At 48.9% G+C, this 16558-nt stretch overlaps 1 protein-coding gene across 2 annotated transcripts in view; it reads right to left on the bottom strand.

Annotated features, from left to right (window-relative positions):
* The window catches only part of LOC130188608 (protein kinase C beta type-like), a 109452-nt gene that overhangs the window by 41990 nt on the left and 50904 nt on the right, over positions 1-16558 (bottom strand). For both annotated transcript variants that reach the window (XM_056407012.1, XM_056407010.1), the window contains 6 exons: positions 7586-7759; positions 6136-6227; positions 3367-3429; positions 2250-2388; positions 2041-2121; positions 1103-1210 (listed from right to left, as the gene is read on the bottom strand). In XM_056407012.1, the coding sequence (XP_056262987.1) occupies positions 1103-1210; positions 2041-2121; positions 2250-2388; positions 3367-3429; positions 6136-6227; positions 7586-7759 (657 nt within the window). The remainder of the gene's footprint in view (positions 1-1102; positions 1211-2040; positions 2122-2249; positions 2389-3366; positions 3430-6135; positions 6228-7585; positions 7760-16558) is intronic.

The following is a 16558-nucleotide window of genomic DNA, read 5'->3' as shown; positions in this document are numbered from 1 at the left end:
TGAGTGTGTGTGAGTGTGTGTGTGTCTCAGTGAACATATTTGTCATCAATTTGCCTGTTCGCTTAAAAGTAGTGGAAGGATGTCGTGCTGACACAGACGTGTGATGATGGTAATGCATGTGTGAGTGTGTCTCACGCACACACACACACATGCATGCACACACACACACACACACACACACCTGTCTTGTAGTTGGGGATGATGCCCTCACTTTAACCCTCAATCAAGACGCCACATGGTATTAAAATGTAACATTCATTAGTTTACACTGTGGTGTTATATGTGGAACGTCAGGACAGAGTTTACACACACACACACACACACACTGAGGCTATGAGGACTGTGTGTGTGTGTGTGTGTGTGTGTCAAGAGATAGAGGATGTACAATGAAAAAAGCAAAACAGCGGCTTAACAATGAACACTGCAGAGAGAGGAGGAGAAACTAGAGCGTTAGGACAGAGAGAGAGAGAGAGAGAGAGAGAGAGAGAGAGAGACAGAGAGAGAGAGACAGAGAGAGAGAGACAGAGAGAGAGAGGGACAGAGAGAGAGAGAGAGAGAGAGAGAGAGAGACAAACAGAGGGACAGAGAGAAAGAGAGAGACAAAGAGAAAGAGAGAGACAGAGAGAGAGAGAGAGAGACAAAGAGAAAGAGAGAGACAAAGAGAGAGAGAGAGACAAACAGAGGGACAGAGAGAAAGAGAGAGACAATGAGAAAGAGAGAGACAAAGAGAGAGAGAGAGACAAAGAGAGACAGAGAGAGAGACAGATGGAAGCAGGACAATATTGTTTCACTCCAAATAAATGTTCCTTACAAAGGTTTTAATTATGCAGATAATTGCGATGTCCCTCTTACTCTCTCCTCGCCCTGCTTCCTCAAACAAATGTAATACCCTCTGTGTGTGTGTGTGTGTGTGTGTGTGTGTGTGTGTGTGTGTGTGTGTGTGAGAGAGAGTGTGTGAGTGTTGAGAAGCGAGGGAGCAAGACAGATTTTGTGAGGAGGGAACAAGGTTTAGCTTGCGAGACCGACACAGACTTGTGTTGTACAGAGTGTGTGTGTGAGTGTGTGTGTGTGTGTGTGTGTGTGTGTGTGCACACACACTCACCCCTTTACAGATAGCCACCGCCTCCTTGGACATTGACTTGGGGTAGGAGACGTGGTGCTCCATAATGGACTGAAATAACTCATCCTCGTCTTCACCGTCAAACGGAGGCTGGAGAGGAAGAGGGGACCGTTAAAGGAGGAGGAGGAGGAGAAAGGGGTGAAGAGGAGGAGGACAAGCGGAGGACATTTAAATTGAATCATTGAAACCTTTGTGTGTCGGTCTGAACTCAGAACACCGCAGGAGGTGAACACGCTCACATCCCCGCATGAGAGATCCAGGATTTGAATGTCACATCTTAACAATTATTAATGTGAGAGGGAAACTCATCGGGGCTGTAATTTAATATCTAACCTTTCATTACACCGTGTCACGTAATCTACGATCACGAGCCGCTTGTGTTTTTAACGTTCGGTCATGAATACAAATGCAGTCGATGGAGAAGTTGTTCTTTACATATTCATGCCGGGTTCAGTAATTACATTAATAAACCTTACGCCTCACACACACAGACTTGAACTCGCAGACCCGTGGGGACTTGACTAGGAGGTGTCGGGTGGGGACTCCATTTTCAAAATTGAATAACAGCATACTTTTGATCACACACACACACTCACACACACATTCACAAACTCACTCACACACACACACACATGCACACACACACACACAGACTTGAACTCGCAGACCCGTGGGGACTTGACTAGTAGGTGTCGGGTGGGGACTCCATTTTCAAAATGTAATAACAGCATACTTTTGATCACACACACACACATACTAGCTCACTTACACACACACACACAATCACTCACTCACACACTCACAAACTCACACAGCCTTGAACTTGCAAACCCGTGGGGACTTGAGTAGGAGGTGTCGGATGGGGACTCCATTTTCAAGATTGAATAACAGCATACGTTTAAACACACACACACACTGACCTGTCCAGCCAGCATCTCATAGAGCAGTACTCCAAAAGCCCACCAGTCCACAGATCTCCCATAAGGTTGGTAGGCTATGATCTGAAATGTAAGATATTACATAAGTTCAGCAAAGTCACTTAAATCACTGAGGTGTGTACGAAGAATACTTGTTAAATACAAGCTGGAATACTTCAAAGTGTGTGTACACACACACACACACACTCTACCTCAGGAGCGATGTAGTCCGGTGTCCCGCAGAAGGTCTTGGTGGTGACTCCGTCGCTCATATTTTCTTTACACATGCCGAAATCCGCAATCTTGATGTGTCCCTCGCAGTCCAGCATCACGTTGTCCAGCTTCAGGTCTCTGCAGGACGGAAACGCAGCGTCAGCGTCTCAACTTTTATCGTTTTCTTGTCTCGATTTGGTGTTCAGAGATCAGTTAGTCCACCAGTTCAAGCTACACATGGAACCAGATGACCAGTTCTGATTTGCAGCCGAGGGGACGGCGTCATTTCTGGTGGGTGGGTTCGTGGGGGGGGGGGATTCTCCTGGCGAGATATGATGAACGGCGGAAAGCAGTTAATTGTTGAAGTCTAAAAGGTCAAAAACCTACTTCTGAGAGCGTTAATTAGTCAGAACATCTGATTGATGATTGAGTCTGATATCCTGTCTGAATATTACAGATTAAAAGGCATTTACACAGCGACGGGTGTGAAGAATAAACGACGGGAAAATGCCTTTTAATAATGTCAGCGATGCACATTTGCTACAGGTGCATCATTATTGAAATTAAAATAGATTTATGCACGTCTGTCTGCGGTAAACTGTTGTCCCGTTAGACTGAGTAGATGTTCCGGGCTTTTATTTTGAAAGGCAAGAACGGAAGGAGTCGATCAGGTCTCTGCCGTCTCTGTTGTGGTACACTGCACAATGTTTGAATATGTTCGCTCCACCTGATTGGTCGATGGATTTATTCACTGAGAAACTAAATAGTTCTGTAAATAAATTACGCCGCTTTTTCCCCGCTGCGTAGTATTGCAGAATATTTTTAAAAATAAATAATTTATCACAAAAGAAAAAAGCCCCCGGTGTTCCACTGCTTCCCTTCAGTTGTGCAGTGCTGATATTAAAATTATTAATTAAGAATATAGTTGTTTATTAATCAGATTGTGCTGAAATAAACCTCGTAAAAAAACAAGTTAAACATTTTAGTACAAAACCGCCGTGATTATCACACAAATTGCTTTTCAAACTTTAATATGACTATTTACAAGATCTTACATTCTTTCATAAACTGAAAATAAGTGTGTGTTACACAAGTGTGTGTAGAGGTGGAGGTTACCTGTAGATGATGCCCTTTAGATGGAGGAAGAACAGACCAATGGCGATCTCCGCTGCATAGAATCTACACACACACACACACACACACACACACACACACACACACACACACACACACACACACACACACACACACACACACACACACACACACACACACACACACACACGTTCTAATTACCGTTTTTTGTTTTCCGAGGGAAAAGCAGACAGATAAATTGTGTGCGTGCGCTGCGTGATTGTGTGTCTGCGTAAAAGGTCGCCGCTGTCTCCTCCGAGGCCAGAGAGCGGCTGATAAGATCAACGGGAGGAGGCCGGACACGCCGGACCACGCAGTACTCATCCTCATCTTCATCTTCATCACCCGCGGAGCAGAATACCCAAATATTGTCTCATAAATAAATGAAACGAGTCGACGAGATAATAAGAAGGAAGAAACTCCAAGTCCCCGTGTAGCAACTCCTCCGCGGCTCTTCACCCCCCCCCCCCCCCCTTCCCGATACCCCGCTTGTCACATACGTCAGCCCGCCGGTTTGACTCCACCCCAAATGATCTCGCTACCTTAATTATATTCTGCAGTTTTTTTACACACACTGGAAAAAAAACCTGTCGGGGAGCTGCTGGATTACTTTGGTTTCTTCTTTGAAGTCCTGCAGAGCGGGGGGGGGGGGGGGACCCTCTACGCCGCTCATCCATCAAACACGCTGACGGCTTATTCTATACGGGTATTTTGTTTTTTAAACGCACCGCCGCCGCCGCGCCGTGAAACACCTCAAATAAAAGAGCGTGGGATTAAGATCGCACAATGCGATGGCATTAGTGTGTCTTTGTGTGAGTCTTTGTGTGCATGAGAGTGTCTTTGTGTGCACGAGAGTGTCTTTGTGTGCATGAGTGTGTGTCTTTGTGTCTTTGTGTGTGTGAGAGTGTGTCTTTGTGTCTTTGTGTGTGTGAGAGTGTGTCTTTGTGTGTGAGAGTGTGTCTTTGTGTGCGTCTGAGTGTGTCTTTGTGTGCATGAGTGTCTTTGTGTGCATGAGAGTGTGTCTTTGTGTGTGAGTGTGTCTTTGTGTGCATGAGAGTGTCTTTGTGTCTTTGTGTGTGTGAGAGTGTGTCTTTGTGTGTGTGAGAGTGTGTCTTTGTGTCTTTGTGTGCATGAGAGTGTCTTTGTGTCTTTGTGTGTGTGAGAGTGTGTCTTTGTGTGTGTGAGAGTGTGTCTTTGTGTGCGTGAGAGTGTGTCTTTGTGTGTGTGAGAGTGTGTCTTTGTGTGCATGAGAGTGTCTTTGTGTCTTTGTGTGTGTGAGTGTGTCTTTGTGTGTGTGAGAGTGTGTCTTTGTGTGCATGAGAGTGTCTTTGTGTCTTTGTGTGTGTGAGAGTGTGTCTTTGTGTGCATGAGAGTGTCTTTGTGTCTTTGTGTGCATGAGTGTGTGAGAGTGTGTCTTTGTGTGTGTGAGAGTGTGTCTTTGTGTCTTTGTGTGTGTGAGAGTGTGTCTTTGTGTGCATGAGAGTGTGTCTTTGTGTGCGTGAGAGTGTGTCTTTGTGTGCATGAGTGTCTTTGTGTGCATGAGAGTGTGTCTTTGTGTGTGAGAGTGTGTCTTTGTGTGCATGAGAGTGTCTTTGTGTGTGTGAGAGTGTGTCTTTGTGTGTGTGAGAGTGTGTCTTTGTGTGTGTGAGAGTGTGTCTTTGTGTGCGTCTTTGTGTGCATGAGAGTGTCTTTGTGTCTTTGTGTGTGTGAGAGTGTGTCTTTGTGTGTGTGAGTGTGTCTTTGTGTGCTTTGTGTGTCTTTGTGTCTTTGTGTGCATGAGTGTGTCTTTGTGTGTGTGAGTGTGTCTTTGTGTGCATGAGAGTGTCTTTGTGTCTTTGTGTGTGTGAGAGTGTGTCTTTGTGTGCATGAGAGTGTCTTTGTGTCTTTGTGTGTGTGAGTGTGTCTTTGTGTGTGTGAGAGTGTGTCTTTGTGTGTGTGAGTGTGTCTTTGTGTCTTTGTGTCTTTGTGTGCATGAGTGTGTGTCTTTGTGTGTGTGAGTGTGTCTTTGTGTGTGTGAGAGTGTGTCTTTGTGTGTGTGAGTGTGTCTTTGTGTGTGTGAGAGTGTGTCTTTGTGTCTTTGTGTGCGTGAGAGTGTGTCTTTGTGTGTGAGAGTGTGTCTTTGTGTGTGAGAGTGTGTCTTTGTGTGTGTGAGAGTGTGTCTTAAGTGTCTTTGTGTGCATGAGTGTGTCTTTGTGTGTCTTTGTGTGTGTGAGAGTGTGTCTTTGTGTGCATGAGAGTGTGTCTTTGTGTGCGAGTGTGTCTTTGTGTGTGTGAGAGTGTGTCTTTGTGTGTGTGAGAGTGTGTCTTTGTGTCTTTGTGTGTGTGAGAGTGTGTCTTTGTGTGTGTGAGTGTGTCTTTGTGTGTGTGAGAGTGTGTCTTTGTGTGTGAAGTGTGTCTTTGTGTGTGAGAGTGTGTCTTTGTGTGTGAGTGTGTCTTTGTGTGCATGAGACTGTGTCTTTGTGTGCGTGAGAGTGTGTCTTTGTGTGTGTGAGAGTGTGTCTGTGTGTGTGAGAGTGTGTCTTTGTGTGTGTGAGAGTGTGTCTTTGTGTGCGTGAGAGTGTGTCTTTGTGTGTGTGAGAGTGTGTCTTTGTGTGCATGAGTGTGTCTTTGTGTGCATGAGTGTGTGTCTTTGTGTGCATGAGAGTGTGTCTTTGTGTGTGTCTTTGTGTGCATGAGAGTGTGTCTTTGTGTGTGTCTTTGTGTGCATGAGAGTGTGTCTTTGTGTGTGTCTTTGTGTGCGTCTGTACTCACATAGCGTGGGGCTCTTTGAACTTGCCGACCTGCTGGATCTGATACATGAGATCTCCTCCGTTTATGTACTCCATGACAAAATACAAGCGGTCCTACGGGAGAGAGAGAGAGAGAGAGAGAGAGAGAGAGAGAGAGAGAGAGAGAGAGAGAGAGAGAGAGAGAGAGGTCAAAACATACATGTTTCAAGAGGCTACAGGGGGAGAGGGGTAAGATAGCGGAGAGAGAGGAACCGCTCAGAGGTAAATGGAGAGTGATGGGTCAAATAACAGAAGATTAAAGGAGGAGAAAAATGACATTGGTTTTGAAACTCGGAGGGTCAAAAGATGGAGAGAGCGGAGGAAGAATGGAGGAAGAATGGAGGAAGAATGGAGGAAGAGGCGATCGGGTCGTCGTCCACTCAGAGCTCCGCTGGGCGAACGCAGAGCCTCCAGTTAGGAGATCATTCTGCTCCCTTATCTGCAGAAATTGGCAATAAGGTGCAATGTGCGAGGGATTTGTGCATTTGTGGCCGTGTTGTGTGCGAGTGTGTGTGTGTCGTGTGTGTGAGTGTGTGTGTCGTGTGTGTGAGTGTGTGTCGTGTGTGTGAGTGTGTGTGCACTGAACGGTGGTGTGTGCACTATGGGCTCCTTGTGCCTTCAGTTTATGTGATGGAAATGTATGTGTGTGAGTGTGTGTGAGTGCATGCGCTACATATGCAGTATGGATGTGTGTATGCACGCATGTTGTAATTGCCTTTAAGTGTGTGTGTGTGTGTGTGTGTGTGTGTGTGTGTTTATGCGTGTGTGTTTTAACTTCCCGTTACGTCCCGTATATATCAAAAGCCTTCCTCTGGTCAGAAAATTAGGGCTACTGAGGAGGATGAACACAATCACTTCTGGTGTGTGTGTGTGTGGTGTGTATGTGTGCGTGTGTGTGTGTGTGTGTATCTGCCTTTAACCACGAACCTCAAATATATTTTCTCCTCCGTTGACTCATCTTTGGCGTAATATGGATTAAACGTCACACGATGCGATGAGAAGGTATGTGTGTGTGTGTGGGGGGGGGGGGGACGACGTACAGGATGCACAATTGACAGTCACTGTGTGTGTGTGTGTGTGTGTGTGTGCAACCAACCAAGCAAAACATTTTTCCCATTAAACAGAAGTTCATAGAGAGCCGGAAGCGGCAGCAAAGAAACGGTTTAAGTTCGGTAGATAACCCTGGCAGAATGTTGTTTTTACCCTCGTTGTTTTGTTGTTGTTGTTGTTGTACGGATTAAACAAACGGGACGTTTGCGTGTCAGTCAGCAAGCGTCAGAGGTGAGGAGTGCAGAGACGACGTCGGCTCCCTCGCAAGCGAACACATTTACTTGAACTTCAACAAATAGAAAGGACATAAAAATCTGAAGTGGCGACGGTGTCCGGGCTTTTATTTTGAAAGGAGACGTGAAGACGAAGACGAAGAGGCGTACCATGCTCTGGAAGGTGGAGTGCAGCTGTGTGAGGAACGGGGGCTTTCCAGCCAGCGCCAGCACCCTCTTCTCCACCATGGTGCACTCCACGTCGTCGTCCTGGATCACCACATCCTTCTTCAGGATCTTTATGGCGTACAGCTCCTCCGTCGTCTTACGCTCCGCCAGCATCACCTGGGAGAGAGGAGGAGAGGAGGAGGAGGAGAGGAGGAGAGGAGGAGGAGGAGGAGGAGGAGGGAACACAAGGAAGGATAAAGTCGTCAATATTCAAAATCTTCCGCCGGGCCTTTATGGCAGCATCACCTAGGAAGGAAGAAGGGGTGCATGGGAGGAAAGGAAGAAAGAGGGCGAGGGAGGGAGATGTGGGAGGCGGAGAAAAGGGGGAAAGAGAGAGAGAGGTACTGTGAAGGGCAGGAGGGGTAAAGAGAAGCTGTTTGGGGGTTAGACGGTCAATGTAGAAATAAAAAGAGCGAGGAGAGAGAAAACCGATTCATCATCTTTCCAGATGACAGAGGAGGAAAAGGGAGGAGAAAGGTTGCACATTAGAGGAAAGGAGGCGATAAAAGGCTCTTTAACGGTGTGACTGCATGTACGAGGAAGGTCGACTAGGATGGGTCACATTGTGAGGGAGACACGTGGTGAATCACAACACCTCGGGAAAAAAAATCATGAGATAAAATTTGTTTTTTAAAATCTGCCAGGATATTTTATTTTGCGTCAGGTTGAGACGAGAAACGTTCCCTGAACTCCCCGCCCGGCAACAACTGTCCAATCATAGCTTTGCAACGGCTATTTACGACATAATAAAATGTTTGTCACGCAGGGTGCAGATTATTTTTGGGCCTTCCGAAGAAAAAAAGAAAGAAAAAAAATGCTGTTCGGCTCCTCTGTGCCCTTCACCGACACCGGCAGAGGAACGAGTCGAAAAGAAAAGAGTGAGCGGAGGGGATGATGTCATTCTTGTTTTTCTTTAGGTCACTCTCTGCGGGTGGGGTCGGGGGGGATTAAACCAGAGATTGAAGGAGGAAGCGAAGGACAGACACACACACACACACACACACACACACACACACACCATGTAAACTTCAATGCTGTTGACTTGTTTCTTTTGAAGAACGTGAACAGAAGCCGCTGTGTAACACTTTTTAAAATCTGTGATTCGGTAAATAACATGAGGTTTTTACAAAAATCCTAAAGTTAGGAATCCGAGTGCTTTATTGAGCCAGGAGGTCACAGAGGTCACAGAGGTCACATGAGCATGGAGCGTACAGATCCTCCCAATCTCATATTCTGCATCACCATTTATTCCCCGTTGTTCCTCGGCGTCTTCCCGTCTTCCCTACTTCCTTGCCTCTCCAGTCCTCGCTGCCATCTTGTTGTAAACTGATATTAAAGTGCCACATTCCCGGATGTTGAACTATTTTTTTTAAATTCTTTCTATAACTACAACTCTTTGAGTTTTACTCGCTAGCGAACATGCTAACGATGTGAAATCAGATGCTACGGCGAGCCACGGAAATGTGAATTTGAAGAACTCTCGTGAATCTGTTGTTCCTGTGACTCCAAGATGAAAGTTTCAGGCTTCAGAAAGACGGTTTTGAGAAGCGGGAGAAAGTTGGAACTGGAGTACAATCAGCTGGAACTCCACGGCCCTCCTCTTCCTCCTCTTCCTCTCAAACCAATACAAGCATGGTAACATTTCATCCTGAAACGAGGCAGACGGCTGATCTTCACATGACGTGACGAGCATGTCTGTCGTTCCCGCGAGGATAATTGAGTTGACGATTCTTATTTGATAGAGGAGGAGAAAAAAAAAGGAGTAAAAAAACATTTAGCATGAAACACAAATTGACCCCTGGTGGATTGTTGAGCGGCGCCTGATTGATTTACCGATGCGTTAAATGTTCCGTTCCTCTGGGGAGGCGAGACGGACGAGACCCTGACAGGAGGAGACGGAGACGCCACGGCGAGCCGACATATTCCAGACGCCTGGATCGGTGGCGCGAAGCAGAACCGCGACCCAGAGCGACGTACGCGGGAACCTCATCACACTTATTATTATTATTTCCGAGTACAGGGCAATAAGAGTGACCTTATATATCCACCTCATCATTTCTCCCCGTAGCGGCTTTATGCCTCATGAATATTCCGGCGTGATGATGAAGAGGGTTGTTGGGTTTGGGGAGCTACAGGGAGCGGCGCCGACGGACAAAGACACGCAGGATATGCCATCGCCGGCCACTTTATTAGGCACACCTGGTCCACTGCTCGTTGACACAAACGGCTAATCGGCCAATCACAAGGCAGCAAGACAATGCATTTAGGGAATGGGGAAGAAAGGGGATTTAACTCATATTCTAGTGAATTATATTTATATATTATAACATATTTATCAAATAACTCTTTTAACAGGATTAGTGAGTGGATGTTACTTATAAATACTTTTTTAAACATTGATCTGACTTACCTCTATTTGAGAACCACTGCACTAAAGCACCTTTGGGATGTGGTGCAACGAGAGATTTGCTTCCTGGATGCACAGCAGAGAAATCTGCAGCAACGATCGTCTTAATATGGATAAAAATATCGGAGGAATGTTTCCAACACCTTGTTTAATCTTTGCGACGAAGAATTCTGGCCGTTATGGAGGCAAAAAGAGGGTCCGACCCGGAACCAGCAAGGTGTGCCGAATAAAGTGGCCGGTGTGATTAAATGTGTTTGAATATCTATTAAAGGTGGATCTACGCTGGTGGTACAAAAAGCAGCCGTATGGGGGAGTGTGTGTGTGTGAGTGTGTGTGTGAGTGTGTGTGTGTGAGAGTGTGTGTGTGTGTGTGTGTGTGTGTGTGTGTGTGTGTGTGTGTGGACACGTCCCATATGGCGGCAGTGTGACTATGTAAATACAAACTGTGTGAAGTTAAAAACAGAGAGGAAGGACACCATCTGGCCCAGAGCTCATTATACACAAGGACGACACAGAACCACGAGGAGAACCACGAGGAGGACGAGACAGAACCACGACGAGGACTACTCAGAACCACGAGGAGAACCACGACGAGGACGAGACAGAACCATGAGGGGGACGACTCAGAACCACGAGGAGAACCACGACGAGGAAGAGACAGAACCACGACGAGGACTACTCAGAACCATGAGGAGAACCACGACGAGGACGACTCAGAACCACGACGAGGAAGAGACAGAACCACGAGGAGGATGACACAGAACCACGAGGAGGACGAGACAGAACCATGAGGAGAACCACGAGGAGGACCACGACGAGGACGACACAGAACCACGAGGAGGAAGAGACAGAACCACGACGAGGACGACTCAGAACCACGACGAGGAAGAGACAGAACCACGAGGAGGATGACACAGAACCACGAGGAGGACGAGACAGAACCATGAGGAGAACCACGAGGAGGACCACGACGAGGACGACACAGAACCACGAGGAGGACGAGACAGAACCACGACGAGGACGACACAGAACCACGACGAGGACGACACAGAACCACGATGAGGACGACACAGAACCATGACGAGGACGACACAGAACCACGACGAGGACGACACAGAACCACGATGAGGACGACACAGAACCACAATGAGGACGACACAGAACCATGACGAGGACAACACAGAACCACGAGGAGGACGAGACAGAACCACGACGAGGACGACACAGAACCACGACGAGGACGACACAGAACCACGATGAGGACGACACAGAACCACGATGAGGACAACACAGAACCACGAGGAGGACGAGACAGAACCACAAGGAGGACGACTCAGAACCACGATGAGGACGACACAGAACCACGATGAGGACAACACAGAACCACGATGAGGACGACACAGAACCACGAGGAGGACGACACAGAACCACGAGGAGGACGAGACAGAACCACGAGGAGGACGACTCAGAACCACGATGAGGACGACACAGAACCACGATGAGGACGACTCAGAACCACGATGAGGACGACACAGAACCACGACGAGGACGACTCAGAACCACGAGGAGGACGACACAGAACCACGACGAGGACGACTCAGAACCACGATGAGGACGACACAGAACCACGATGAGGACGACTCAGAACCACGACGAGGACGACTCAGAACCATGAGGAGAACCACGAGGAGGACCACGACGAGGACGACACAGAACCATGAGGAGGACGACACAGAACCACGATGAGGACGACTCAGAACCACGATGAGGACGACACAGAACCACGATGAGGACGACACAGAACCACGACGAGGACGACTCAGAACCACGACGAGGACGACTCAGAACCACGACGAGGACGACTCAGAACCACGATGAGGACGACTCAGAACCACGATGAGGACGACTCAGAACCACGAGGGGGACGACACAGAACCACGATGAGGACGACTCAGAACCACGAGGGGGACGACACAGAACCGCAGGCTGTCATCAAAAATCCCCAAAAGATGCACAAGATGCTTTTTGGCGTCATGTTGTTGTTGCCACGGTTACGAGCTGAAGTTGCACCTCTTGCCGTGGCCTCAGGCAGCTGCCCTGGTGCCTTGAGCGTCAAGGTCACGGCGTCCTGAGTGTCATCGTGAACGGGCTCTCGTGTCGGAGGGCTTTCGTCACTATTGGCGACGCCCCTTTTTATCCAAGTAAGCTGTCTGGGTCACGTGACCGAAGCGCTCCTCGGGTCGTCAGCTGTCAAATGTCGTCAACGAAGCCACGGCGTGTTTGATCTGTGCTGAGAGTGACTCGACCCCGTGGAGAACAGATGAACCCGACTGCCCGTCACCGGACCACACCGGACCACACCGGATCACACCAGATCACACCGGATCACACCGGACCACACCGGACCACACCGGACCACACCGGACCACACCAGATCACACCGGACCACACCGGACCACACCAGATCACACCGGACCACACCGGACCACACCGGACCACACCAGATCACACCGGACCACACCGGATCACACCGGACCACACCGGATCACACCAGATCACACCGGACCACACCGGACCACACCAGATCACACCGGACCACACGGACCACACGGACCACACGGATCACACGGATCACACGGACCACACGGACCACACGGATCACACGGATCACACGGACCACACGGACCACACCAGATCACACGGACCACACCGGACCACACCAGATCACACGGACCACACCGGATCACACGGATTACACGGACCACACGGATCACACGGATCACACCAGATCACACGGATCACACCAGATCACACCGGATCACACGGATCACACGGACCACACCGGATCACACGGATCACACCAGATCACACCAGGATCACACGGACCACACGGACCACACCGGATCACACCGGATCACACCGGATCACACCGGATCACACGGACCACACGGATCACACGGATCACACGGACCACACCGGATCACACGGACCACACCAGATCACACCGGACCACACCACGGATCACACACGGACCACACGGACCACACGGACCACACGGACCACACCAGATCACACGGACCACACGGACCACACCGGATCACACCGGATCACACGGACCACACGGATCACACGGACCACACCGGACCACACCGGACCACACAGATCACACGGATCCACACCGGATCCACGGACCACACCAGATCACACGGACCACACGGACCACACCAGATCACACCGGATCACACGGACCACACGGATCACACCGGATCACACCGGACCACACCAGATCACACCGGATCACACCGGACCACACCGGACCACACCGGATCACACCGGATCACACCGGACAACACCGGATCATACCGGACCACACCAGATCACACCGGACCACACCGGACCACACCAGATCACACCGGACCACACCGGATCACACCGGATCACACCGGACCACACCAGATCACACCGGATCACACCAGATCACACCGGATCACACCAGATCACACCGGATCACACCGGACCACACCGGATCACACCGGATCACACCGGACCACACCGGATCACACCGGATCACACCAGATCACACCGGACCACACCGGACCACACCGGATCACACCAGATCACACCGGACCACACCAGATCACACCGGACCACACCAGATCACACCGGATCACACCGGACAACACCGGATCACACCGGACCACACCAGATCACACCAGATCACACCAGATCACACCAGATCACACCGGATCACACCGGACCACACCAGATCACACCGGACCGCTCTCTGTTCCATGGCAGCGGGATAAGCTGTGGCCTGCATGTCTGCATTACTGCATTTCTTTATGTCGGCATTACTGCATGTCTGCATTACTGTATGTCTGCATTACTGCATGTCTGCATTACTGCATGTCTGCATTACTGTATGTCTGCATTACTGCATGTCTGCATGCCTGTATGTCTGCATTACTGCATGTCTGCATTACTGTATGTCTGCATTACTGTGTCTGCATTACTGCATGTCTGCATTACTGTATGTCTGCATTACTGCATGTCTGCATTACTGTATGTCTGCATTACTGCATGTCTGCATTACTGTATGTCTGCATGCCTGTATGTCTGCATTACTGCATGTCTGCATTACTGCATGTCTGCATGCCTGTATGTCTGCATTACTGCATGTCTGCATGCCTGTTTGTCTGCATGCCTGCATGTCTGCATTACTGTATGTCTGCATTACTGCATGCATGCATGCCTGTATGTCTGCATTACTGCATGTCTGTATGTCTGCATTACTGCATGTCTGCATTACTGTATGTCTGCATTATTGCATGTCTGCATTACTGTATGTCTGCATTACTGTATGTCTGCATGTCTGCATGCCTGCATGCCTGTATGTCTGCATTACTGCATGTCTGCATTACTGTATGTCTGCATTACTGCATTACTGCATGTCTGCATGACTGTATGTCTGCATTACTGTATGTCTGCATTACTGTATGTCTGCATTACTACATTACTGCATGTCTGCATGACTGTATGTCTGCATTACTGCATGTCTGCATTACTGTATGTCTGCATTACTACATTGCTGCATGTCTGCATTACTGCATGTCTGCATGACTGTATGTCTGCATTACTGCATGTCTGCATTACTGTATGTCTGCATTACTGTATGTCTGCATTACTGCATTACTGTATGTCTGCATTACTGCATGTCTGCATTACTGCATGTCTGCATGTCGGCGAGCAGACAGATGTTTTCATTTTACACAGGACCCACAATTTCCACACCTGTATTAACCAGTGTCCAGTGGAAATTGTGTATGTCATATACGTGTGTGTGTGTGTGAGTGTGTGTGTGTGTGTGGGGGGGGGGGGGGTGTACAGTGTGTGTCATTGAATATGTGTTCTGATATATATGGCCAAGGCCAATGAGTCCAATAAAACTCTTCTTTCTGTGCTTGTGTATGTGTGTGAGACACCACAGCGAGTGTGGGTGTGTGTGTGTATGTGTGTGAGACACCACAGCGAGTGTGGGTGTGTGTGTGTGTGTGTATGTGTGTGAGACACCACAGCGAGTGTGGGTGTGTGTGTGTGTATGTGTGTGAGACACCACAGCGAGTGTGTGGGCGTGTGTTTGTGTGTGTGTGTTACTACCACACTGTTAGCGTGTCCACACAGAAGCGTCTGCAGCAGTATTGTGATGCAGACGTCCTCAGACACGGAGGCAGAAAGAGCAGCTCTGACGGTACCAGCCTCCCACACACACACACACACACACACACGGACTCCCGTTCGTGCACGTGGTTGTGTGTTTGTGCGTGTGTTTCTCTTTCCAAATACCCTGATCCATTGTGCTGGTGTGTGTGTGTTTACACATAATGGGCCAAAATGAGGATTATGTATATATGTATGTGTGTGTGTGTGTGTGTGGAAATGTTTTGTGTACTTGTGTGTGTGTGGAATCTGTGTGCATGTGTGTGTCGGGTATTCCAGTAATGATCGACCTCGACCCAGCCTCTCTCTCCACACTGACATCCACTCCACTGCATCAGTGTGGCTTTAAACGCCTGTTACCATGGAAACAGGCAGCCGGCACACAGGTCTGGTACACAGACAATGCGCTCTCCCCCCCCCCTCTCTCTCTCCCCCCCTCTCTCTCTCTCTCCCTCTCTCTCACTCTCTCCTGCTGCTTACCCAATTTTCTCTTTCGCACATCTTTCCCATTCTTTCTGTTTCTTGCCTTGATTTTCAGCCACGAAATTTTCAGCCACGAACTCCCTAAATATAGACAGCTAATTAAATGCCCTACCAGAGAGAAGAGCATTCTGGACCACTGCTACACAACAATCAGCAGGGCCTATCACGCCGTCCCTCGAGCTGCACTGGGAAACTCTGACCACGTCATGGTCCATCTGATTCCCTCATACAGGCAGAGACTAAAGCTCTGCAAACCTGTGGTGAGGAAGTTCAAGAAGTGGACCAGTGAGGCTCTGGAGGATCTACGGGCGTGCTGGCTGTACGGGACTGTACTGACTGGGATGTCTTCAGGACTGCTACCAACAGCCTGGATGAGTACACAGAGGCTGTAACTTCCTACATCAGCTTCTGTGAGGACAGCTGTATTCCATCCAGCTCCAGGGTGAGTTATAACAACGACAAACCCTGGTTCACAGCCAGACTCAGGAAGCTAAGACTGCAGAAGGACCAGGCATTCAGGAGTGGGGACAAGGACCTGTACACAGAGTCCAAATACAGGTTTAGCAAGGCGGTGAGAGATGCTAACGACTGTACTCTGAGAAACTGCAACAGCAGCTCTCAGCAAACGACTCTGCTTCTGTCTGGAGAGGGCTCAGGCAGATCACCAACTACAAGCCCAAATCACCCCACTCCATGAACAATGCGCTCTGGCAGATGAGCTAAATGAGTTCTACTGCCGCTTTGAAAGACAATGGAGCAGTCCTGAGACAATCCCCACAGCCCCACCAACAAGCCACAGACCATCAGCCC

This window comes from Pseudoliparis swirei, chromosome 23 (assembly GCF_029220125.1).
Source record: "Pseudoliparis swirei isolate HS2019 ecotype Mariana Trench chromosome 23, NWPU_hadal_v1, whole genome shotgun sequence".
In the NCBI taxonomy this organism is placed as follows: domain Eukaryota; kingdom Metazoa; phylum Chordata; class Actinopteri; order Perciformes; family Liparidae; genus Pseudoliparis; species Pseudoliparis swirei.
This window is presented reverse-complemented; position numbering and strand designations above follow the sequence as displayed.